Source organism: Gobius niger, assembly GCF_951799975.1.
Source record: "Gobius niger genome assembly, chromosome: 1".
NCBI lineage: Eukaryota > Metazoa > Chordata > Actinopteri > Gobiiformes > Gobiidae > Gobius > Gobius niger.
In genome coordinates, this window is record NC_136852.1 from 10,408,330 (window position 1) to 10,419,020 (window position 10,691).

At 45.3% G+C, this 10,691-nt stretch overlaps 1 protein-coding gene across 1 annotated transcript; it reads right to left on the reverse strand.

The window, feature by feature from the left end:
* Positions 1-753: 753 nt before the first annotated feature.
* slitrk3a (SLIT and NTRK-like family, member 3a) lies at positions 754-10,183 on the reverse strand. Its single transcript, XM_079573873.1, has 3 exons — positions 9,381-10,183; positions 8,859-8,944; positions 754-7,011 (listed from the first exon to the last, which is right to left on the reverse strand). Exon 3 carries the CDS (start codon positions 6,949-6,951, stop codon positions 4,252-4,254), a length of 2,700 nt encoding a protein of 899 aa, XP_079429999.1. The 5' UTR covers positions 6,952-7,011; positions 8,859-8,944; positions 9,381-10,183; the 3' UTR covers positions 754-4,251.
* Positions 10,184-10,691: the final 508 nt, after the last annotated feature.

Consider the following 10,691-nt stretch of genomic DNA (forward strand, 5'->3'; position numbering starts at 1 on the left):
TTAGTCTAGAAACGTACTGTCAATATAACATAGATGGATGTAACCAATTTCAAGGTAAGCCCCTCCCTGAATCATGCTGAAACATAGTTGCTGACAAAGCCTCTTGAGGTGAGAGACCAGACTCTCTTAATGCCAAAACCACACAGTATAGACGATGACTTGAGAACCTCCTGTGCGACTGTAGAGCTCTCACAAACATAAACTGTTGGTCTTAAAGGTGCATTATGCAACTTTTTCGGTGAAAAAATATATTTGATATTTGTACACATTTGACCTTGTACTGACCCATGTAATTGTTCAGCATGGTGCTTTTACTTTTGATCACAGTGGTCTCTACATTGCTCCAAGATCCATTTTTTGTAGGTTTTCTGGTGGGAGGGTCCGTCAGCAGTGATGACCTTCCAAACAAGTGATCCTGGAGCGTTGTAGAGTCCACCGTGATCAAAAGTAAAGGCGCCATCATGACCACTCATACAGCCGCCGGGTCACTAAAAGGTAAAATATCACAAATATCTTTTTTTTTTTTTACACATAAAAAGTTGCATAATGCAGCTTTAAGAATGTTATGAACATTAATGCAGCCCGTTACCATCTAGGAACAAAATGCAGGCACTGTCAGAAAAGGATTTGAAACTCTCAAACAAACCCTCATATTTTTTAACTTTCTTTCTTGCTAAAGCAGAACAAACCTAATTCGATGTAAACACATTGGACCCCACTTTTCAGGCACGGCTCATGAAATCACTTGGAGATATTGGTAGGATAACAACAGGATTTATTGGAATAAAAGCACTCAGCACGGTGTAATAGGACAAAGCCCATTTAGGAACTTGATGACAGAGGATAAAATGGCCGCCATAAATTATACAGCAAAGTGATCCCAAAACTTTATTTACTCATCTTTTAGGAGGGGAAGGGGTGAAGGTTTGGGGTGAACAGAAGAAATGCATTATGTTTTTTAATCAAACTGAGTGCACAGGAAAACGCTGACCAGAGAATAAATGGGCAATCTTAATATTACAGGAGTAGGTGAGAAGTGGCGAGGACTGGGAAATTCAAAGCGTACAATGAGGGTCCGCGCAGGGAACGTAAAAACAAAAAGAAAGAAACAGAGCCAGGCTGATTATTTTGTGAATGTGGTTCCGTTATTACACTTTTTAGTTGGTATGTGCCTTTGAGTAAAAAAAAAAAAAGGATATTGTATACTTTTTTAAAGGTGTTTTTGCAATTATATGACAACTCCAAGTGATTTCCCCCCCTTTCCCCCCTGAATCGCTGTTTTTACATATTAAAATCGTAGATACCATTATGTGAACACAACTTAACATAGAACTATCTAGTCTGTATGTTTTGTTAATACTCGCATTGGTTACACATGTTAGGCCTGTCACGATAACAGAATTTGAAGTTTTATATATTTAAGGGACTATACAGAGTTTAAAAATGTTAAAATTAAGTATTTTCCTTACATGTTCCAGCCATGTCCTAATGTGTAGAATGAGCTCAGACCTGTTCACCACAAATCCTGCACTGTCACTCAAAAAGGTGTTACTTCGGGTCTGAAGTGCCGTCATGCACGAGCTTAATATAGAGACTGCAGTTACGCCTAAGACCTGAGGTGGCAGTAGTGAGTAAAAAAAATGACAACTAGTCCCTTTAAGCCAAGAAAATATTGTGATAAACAATGTTTTGAAGACCTTTTAATGGCACAGAAACCAATTCTAAAGCTTAAAAATGACAGTAAAGCGTTGTTTGAAAAGTACTTGTTCTTAAAATATTCCTCTATAAACATGAAATACAATGAAATACAACCTACTTAATAAAGTATTACATTAGAACAGTGGTTCCCCTGGGGGGCCTCAGCGGGCCTACAAGGGGGGGCCCCCAAAGCTTGTCTACAAAACAATTACATTGAATTATTTTCAAAGGAAAAATGCATTTGTTTGTCTACTACTACTACTTTAAACCAGTTTTTGCCGACAGCGATTGCTAGATGTTGCTTTGTTCTGTCATTTCAACTGTTTGAATAGAGTAAATTATTATTATTTGGGGGCCATGAGAGCACTTCAGATTGATAAGGGGGCCGCAATATCCTTCACTTTGGGAATGGCTGCATTCGAAAAATGCAAATAAATGTGCAGACGATCAATTTTGAGCCCAAACCTGTATTGTTTATCTGTCATTTATTGAATGATAAGCCAATATAGTAATTATCGTGACAGCCCTAACACCTGGTCTTTTTATGGTAAAATGGAATTGGCGCAGTAACTGGCACACTACACCAGTGAATGGATTAGCTTTGAAGAACCACATTTGCAAAATAATGATTTTTGATCTCCTAACATCTATGCCATACTTACAAGGCGACCCCAGTTGACCCAGGAAAACATAGTCAAAGAAATCAATGGATAAAATCACATTATGCAAAGTGAGGACACGGACACTGACGCCTCGAGGGCCTTATCCGCTGTGCAAAAAAACTGAAAGGGTTTGCTTCACGTCCAATTCAACAAAAACATTTCATTTTCAAAGTCAAAGTAAATATTTCACCAATATAGACATCTATTACTTGCATATGTTTAAACCTTATTTTCTTTTTAGCAATTGCATGTAAGACAAAATAAATGTTTGGCATGTTCTGTCAGCTTTTATATGTCAAATAAACACCAACCGATCCACAGCATCAATGCACAAGTTGGACATATCAGGGATTGATTTAATGTTGTCGCTTGAAAAATTCTCATATTTTCTTAAAATCACTTTATATATTTTTTTTTAACATAAGCGCAAATAAACAGAAACTGCATGGACACATTTTGATGTCATATTGTACTGTTTATATAACCATCGGCATGTCGGGGTCAAACTAATCAATGAACAGCATCACATGGTATTCACTTATGGGAAATAATAAAATCTGAATAGTTTGTAACCCCCTCTAGTGGCCTGGTGCAGCACTGCAGCCCTAAGCTCCCAGCCACTCACTCTTCCTAATTGTTGTTTATGAGCCTACGCCGGCAGTTGCTACTTATATAATTAAAGAATTGCAGCATGCCCCGCTCTGCTTCCTGCCATGTGTCTTTGAGAACCATCCACCATAGTGTAACGTAACCAAGCAATGCTATTATGGGATGTACTTGCTTGAATCTAAACCTGCAAAAATAAGGTGCTTCGCTGATTAACAAGTTATTGCCCTCAATCCCTCTCTATTGGTCTTTGTATATTCAAGTTCTGCCTGACCGCCAACAGTGCACCAGGACAGACATTGTGCCAACACACAAGTTTCCGTGGCTTCAAAACCCCTTATGTCGTTTTGATTGAACTTGTTTTTTTATTAAGAAGGCTATACCAGACGCATAATCACTATACATTGATTTAACATTACCTTTTACAATTAAATTCTTCACTGAAATTACAGAATAAATATATTCACATTTTTCTTCAAATCTTTGTGAGAAAAAACATGAAAAGTGCCTCCTACAAAGCCGTTAGTGGGTGACAATGGGGGATGCAGAAGCGAATGGGAAAGGGGGGTCTTAACAAAGTGCGTGGGGATCCAGAAAACCTTGAGTGTCATCGTATAATAATATTCACAAATGTTTTACCATCCGTGCGTCGGCGCGTCCTTTTTACCAGAAGCACCCTGATATAGACACAAGTCTTTGTTAAGAGTAATAACCATATTAATAAGATATAAAAATTAAATAGAACACAGTAGTGTAAATGCGTTGCAGTATCACTGTTCGTATGTGACGTGGGTTGTCCTCTGTAATCCCCCTCGCTTCTCGCTCCTGAAGCAAGTGCATGCAGCAAACTGCAGTTCGTTTAAAACACGTCTCCCCTTTCCTCTCTGTGTGTAGGCTACATCCGCGTCAGGGCTAACGCTCAAACACCCATCACCAAGTCAAGGAGACGTCCTGCTCCTGTTTGTCTGGTGTCAATCCGCACAAGGACTTGCACTCACAAATAGCATGTTTCTGTATACTGTACCCCTCTGGTACATATGTGGCTCTCACTGGAGCATATAGAGATATTTATATACTGTATTATAAAAATAATGGTTGTTGACATTGCTGGCTACTCTGAAAAAGGCACTTCATTGAAATATCTGAGAATGGCCTCTCCACCAAAGAAATTTGGGGGGAAACTTGTAACTGTAATACAATATTTCGTTTATTATCATGCTGCTTTTTTGTTTTGGGTCATTTCTTTTGATGGTGGTAAAGTTTTTTTTCCCAAGAGCTAAACCTGTTAAAACCGATACGATTTTTCCAAGACTTCGAGGTAATCCGGCTTGGTCTGAAGTTTGGCCCTTAACTCGAGGTAGTCGCTTTGGGACGGATCAGGGAAGCAGCCTTTCCCCGCCGTGAAAAGCAACGTCTCCTTCAGTCGTGCATCCTGTTGTAAATCGGGGTACTGCATGCCTGGTGGGTGCGCATGCGCCACATGCATGTCCTTTAGTTTGGGGACGGTCCCATAGAGACAGTCTACAAAGCCCACAGTGGGAGTGGGCCTCTGACTGTCGATGACAGTCGGGCACAGCCCTCCGTTCTCGTGGAATCCTGCCATGTCAGCAGTGCTGTGGTTCACTGTGACAATGGTGTTGAGCTGAGAGTTAGACACCGCCAAGGTCCACTCTCTCTCTTTCTCTAATAAGGTTCTGTAATTGTTGCTACTGCTGCCATTGTCTTTCTTCTCCGTAAACTGCCTTCCCTCCTCTGCGATCTCCCCCTCCCGGGGCTTATAGATGGGGTTGTTGCACATCTGAGTCACTGGGTGGGGGATGTAGTCATAAACGTGCCCATGGGCGTGAGAGTGACTGCTGTGAGTGTGCAAAGTAGGAGTGGGCTTCTCTGGTGTGGCAATGTTACAAGCACTGCTTGGTCTTGGCGGATCTTCAAAAATCCGGCACTGCATTTGAATCCCTGTCAGATCAACCTCTGAACGCTTCCTAAAGGGCATCTTCTTCCTGCGGCGGAGGACAAAAGCAAAAAGTCCAGCTGCCACAAACACAGCAGAAATGAAAAGTATGAGGAGGCTGAGGATGAGGACAGACAATGGCACGGCTCCCCTGGCACTCGCCTCTCCCATGTTGGAGCCCCCTGTGGTCTGATCATCCGGCAGAGCAGGCGAGGGTCTGGAGGAGAACTTGAGCTCTGGGCAGAGCACCTCCACCTCCAGGGAGCGTAGGTCCTTGTTGAAAGCAAACTCTGGGGTCTTGCAGATGACGTCGCCCACCACAATGACAGAGGAGAGCTTTTCCACCCACTGCTTCAGCGGGATTATGTCACAGGAGCAGTCCCAGGGGTTCTGGTGCAAGTCGATTTGGACCAGGGAGGTCAGGTGCTCCAAAACACCCCGCACGGGCAGGGAGAGGAAATAGTTGTTGCGAAGGTTGAGACGTGCAAGGTTGGTGCCGGAGAAAACATCAACGGGGAGGGTGCGAAGCAGGTTGTCATTAAGGAAAACCAGCTGGAGGGAGGGCATGAGGGAGAAGGAGTTAGGCTGGATCTCACGGATAACATTATACTCAAAATAAAGATAACTCAACATATGGAGACCTCTAAACATCCCTGGTGATAGTCTCTCAATATCGTTCCCGTTCAAATATAAACTTTTCAAATTGGGCAGGTTGATAAATGCCCCCTCCTGGACGTATGATATCCGGTTATTTCCCAAATGCAATAAATCCAAACTTGAAAAGTTCCAAAAATCTGAACGGTAAATTTTCTGGATAAGATTCCCGCTTAGATACAGCTTCTTGGCATTTAGAGGCCTGGGGAGCAGCTCAGAAATGTTGTGAAAGCCTTTTTCTTTGCAGTTCACGGTTAGCCCCAGGTCATTGATGTGAAGATTGCAAAAGCATCCGGCGGGGCATATGATGGGGATGGGGGGTCGAGTTTGGTAGCCATCTCTGGGGGGTTGGTTCATGCCTGGGTAGATGCTACGAGGGGTGGGCGGGTTCTTTGTGACTTTGGGGGGTCGCCGGGTGGGCTTGGCCGTCCGATCGCGGTACTCCACAGAGGACGCCGTGTTGTGGAAGGAGGAGAGCATGGAGGAGGGCTTCGTAGGCCATGTGTTCTCATTGTTGAACGGGACGCGCGGGATTCCCAGCTTCGCTTCGATCTCCGCGTCCGACAGCAGGGGACACAGCTCGCTGCGTTTGATCTCCCGCAAGTCTTTCCCGTGCAAGTGGAACGGGTGCTCGCAGGTGATCTCCCCCACCAGCGCCGTGTACGGGATCCTCTCCAGCCACGTTTTCAGCTGGACTATCTCGCACACACAGTTCCACGGGTTCTCCTCCAGCTGGATTTCCATCAAGCTCCGCCCAATGTACTCCAGCATGCCCTTGTACGGCAACGTCTTTAGCCGGTTCCCCCTCAAGTCCAGGTGCGTGAGCGACACGGAGCGGAACAGGTAGTTGGGCAGCACTGGGATCAGATTGTCATTGAGAATCAGCACACGCAGTTTGTGAAGGTGCCTGAACGCCCCGCTCTCAATCCTTTTGATAACGTTGTAGTCCGCTTGGAGATACTCTAAGCTCTCGAGCCCAAGAAAAGTGTCATTGCGGAAAACCTCCAGCTTGTTCTCGTGTAAAAATAGCCGTTTGAGTATTCCCAAGCCGTTGAACGCTCCGGCGTGTATGTCTTGCAGGGCGTTATTGCCCAGGTTTATGGATATGGCATTGTTCAAATGGAGGAAGCTGTTAAAGTAGAGCTTCCTCATGGAATTCCTCTGCAGGTTGAGTTTGAAGGGTCGACTCCATATCTGCGAGATCTGGCTGACATTTGTAAATCCTTTGCTGTCGCAGTGGACGTGAAAGATGCCCTCCTTGACCTCGCAGTAGCACGGCTCGAAGCACGGCTCGTCGATCTCCTCCGAGTCCTCCAGCAGCGGGATTGGGGTGCTCCATCCTAGGGCTATGGTGCACAGCAAGGTAACCCACAGCATCCTCGCCGACACCAGGGGGGATTGAAGTGTCGGCTCCAGCGAGAGAGCCACTTCACAGCACTGCAACACAGAGAGGAGACGCAGAGGGGTAGTGGTCGGAGGTGCAAGAGGGAGACAGCCAAGGGAGATCAACAGGATACATTGGGGGAGGGGGGGGGGGCGTTAATTTGACTTGAAAGAGCGTCAAAACGAACGCTGATGAATAATGGAAACGGCATTAGGGACTGCTTCAAAGTGGCGCCGAGTGTTTTCTAGCAAAAAATAAACATTGTGGATGGATGACATGATGCGTATAACAGCAATAAAAATGTCTTCCCCCCGCCCCTAACTCCTGTATAAATATATAGATATAGGCGAAATTGCCATTTATTATCTGCCTGATATGGTGCTAAGGCTGCAATAAATCAACCCCCCCACACCCCTCCACCCGAAAAAAAGATGCTTATCGCCATGAATAAATGAAGCCAACAGCAGGTGTGGGAGAGGTGAGCAGAGGAGAAAGCGTCCCCCGTTAGCTGTGTTTATTGCATAACACAGACCTCAATCCCTCTTTAAAAAAAAAAAAAAGGAAAGGAAAATCAGGGAGATCAAGGGGCACGCCAAGCCAGGTACATGGAGAGGCAGGAGTGGACACAAAAGCAATGACGCAGGACTGAGTGTGAAGGTGTAAACCCCCCCCCCCCCCCCCCAAAAAAAAAAAAAAAAAAAAAACACACACACTAAGAGGTGCTTCTAAGTACTGTTTTAGTAAATGGACATTATGCTAAGCAGTACACATGCATGCCATGATATGGGGAAAGCTTAAAAAAACACACACACAGTTGATTGAATGAATAAATGAATAGTCACACACACACACACACACACACACGCACACACATTTCATCGGCTTGGACAGGTCCCGAGTGTCCAATATTAGACGACTGTGTGTCAGCTACTTGGAACGCGTAGAATCGATGTCTCTCAAAGCACTCGCCTCAAAATGAAAAATCGACAGGAATCCAAACAGGAACAATTAAAAAAAAAATAAAAAAAAAGGTTGAAAGCAATCCAGAGTCCGTTGCATCCTGATTAATTATTTAGACGGCACGTTAAGCTCTACATGGACGGCAGATCAGTGGGGTGGTTGGGTCGAGCGCACATGTAAAGCTCAAATTAGAGCCAGTGACAACAAAAAAAAGAAAAAAAAATGACATCAGCACAACTTAAGGCATTTGTGCTGTTTGTGTGTTGCCATCTGAGTGAGCAGCCGCAACGCACGGGCGAATACTATTACAGAGCTGCAGCTGCGGAGTAATATAGACACCTACTTTGTTCGTGTTTACTTCATTTGACGTGTTTTCCTCGCATGCGTCTACAGTTAACGCTTTGCTTTTTCCGATCTGAGCGGAAAAAACAGGCACGTTTCATGCAACATTAAAACCGGACTTTGGCCATTTGTCGAGGTCCGTTTTAGCACAAAAACGGGCTGCGAATCCCCCCCCCCCAAAAAAAAAAAAAAAAAAAAGGGAGCAAAGCGCTTGGACGGTGCCGCTGTCCATGGTGCTGAAGCAACGGCCAGCGCCAGGATAGCCGTGGTTAAAAAAAAAAAAAAAGCGTATCAAAATGAGTAACATGTTGTAATCCACATGAAAGAGGAAAAGCAGTATGGAAAAATGAAAAAAAAAATGAAAAAAAAGAAGAGACATCCACAGACATCAGTTCCGTGCGTAATCCCAGGATTTCCTTGTGACGCTTCCATGGGTAAGATCAAAAAGGCGCCGGTGTGATGTCAAAAAAAAAAAAAAATACATACATAAGAGCCAGGCGTTTAAGGCAATTAAAAAACATCGGAAGCTGTGTTGTAATTCCCCCGGGAAGTATGCGTGTGTGTGTGAGCGTGTGTGTGGAGTGTGCTATATACGTACTTAGTTTAGCGGGAACTTCACATATCCTCTTGCGGTGTGTCCGTCTGTCGTCGCCCGGTGGGTCCAGCTCGCCGTCCTGTGCAGGGCTGCGAGGGGACAGAGAGTTACACGGAGCTTAAACGGGGCGCCGTGAAGCCAAGGGAGAGACTGTACAGTGCGCTACAGAAGGTATAGATGAAAAAACAAAAAAACAAAAAGAAATATACATATATAGCTACAGTTTAGGAAAGCCGGATAGATCGCATTCCCACATTTTCAATAACCTTGCAGCCAGTCTGAGAGATACACGCCAAGCATAATGCAGTAGCCTCTCGACGTGACATTGGCAGAGAAACAGCGAATATAAAAGCTATTGATCCACTCTGTGCTAGGGCTCGGTGGATGTCCTGCTTCTTCTTCTTTATTTTCTTCCTTTTTTTCCGCCCCGAAGTCTTTGCGGCGGACGGTCAGAGTGGAATGGCACGCACGCGTCAAGATCGGTCCAAAAAAACAAAAAAAACAACGCAAAGGCGCAACACTTACCTCCTCCTGCAATTGGGGAGCATCGGGAAAATCTGAGTTTGAATCTTGTTAGATCTCTCTCCTCCGCTCGCAGTGAAATGAAGACGTGATAGGAATGCGATCTCTCCCCCCTCCTCGCTCTCTCTCTCTCCTTTTTCCTCTCTCTATCCTGCTCGTGCTCCTCTCTTCTTCTTCTTCTTCTTCTTCTTCTCCCTCCCCTCTAAGCAGTTTGCTTAAAATGCAAGTGCTCGACTTGTGCCCGTCCGCTTTTCCACCACCGCCACGCCACTACCACCCCCTCGCCCCCTTTTTCTTCTTCTTCTTCTTCTTCTGTTTTCCTCCTCTCCCCTCCTCCGCCTCCTCCACCACTCTCAGGCGTGCGCTCCTCAACAGTGAAGCCGGGTAACAGAGTCCTTTGGTCGGCTTTTGTTTTTTTTTGTGCGTGTTATTGGAGAAGGGGGAGCCGCGTCTTCTGCTTGAACGAATGACATCGACGTCTGGCCCTTTTTGAATGTTATTCTTTTCTTTTCTTTTTTTCTCTCTCGCTTTCTCGTGGTTTCTTCTCGCCTCAGTCGTGCGTCATGGAGAGAGAGAGACAGAGAGCGAGAGAGGGAGAGGGAAGAGGACGGGTTTCTAAAAAAGAGTGATGGGCTGCGCTATAGTTGTGGATCGAAAGGCGGAGAGGAGGCGAAGTGAAGGGGCGCTCCGGATAGCGCAACGGGAGCGCGCACCGGGGAAATAAAGAAAGAAAGTACCGCAGACCTGTGGATGGCGGCCAGATATACGACTGCTCCCATACTCTTAAAAAAAGAAGGAAAAAACTTCCGCTGTGTTAAGACGCAGCCACAATTTCTCTGTTAATACATTGTTGTCCTATTTACAAGTCAACGCAGCTCTGTTCTTTTGCAGAAAACGGCGGCTGTCGTTAGAGAGAGAGAGAGAGAGAGAGAATGAGCGAGAGAGAGAGAGAGAGTTACAGACAGAGAGGGAGAGGGAGAGGGAGAGAGAGCGCGCGCACTTCCCCTCGCCTGTGCGTGTCTTCCCCCGCCTCGCCTCCAGCGGGCAACACAGGCCCGCGTTGTGAGGAGGGATTGGAGAGCGCACGAGCACGACTCTATGCTTATACTTCACACAGAGAGAAAGCACTGGGGTGCGATGCCAGTAACACTATGCAACCTATGCAAAGCAACAGCCGAACCATCGATTCATGTGTGAGCTGAAGAGAAACAAAGAAGTAAAGCATTGCCATCAGAAACCATAACCGTTCCAGCGATGTTTTCCAAAGTTATATAATGTCTGAACTAGTTTCCCCTTTCTTCAATAGGCTTCAGA

What these genes read in the sequence shown, in the direction of transcription:
- slitrk3a (XM_079573873.1), bottom strand. Translation starts at nt 6,951, where the DNA reads ATGCTGTGGGTTACCTTGCTGTGCACCATAGCCCTAGGATGGAGCACC.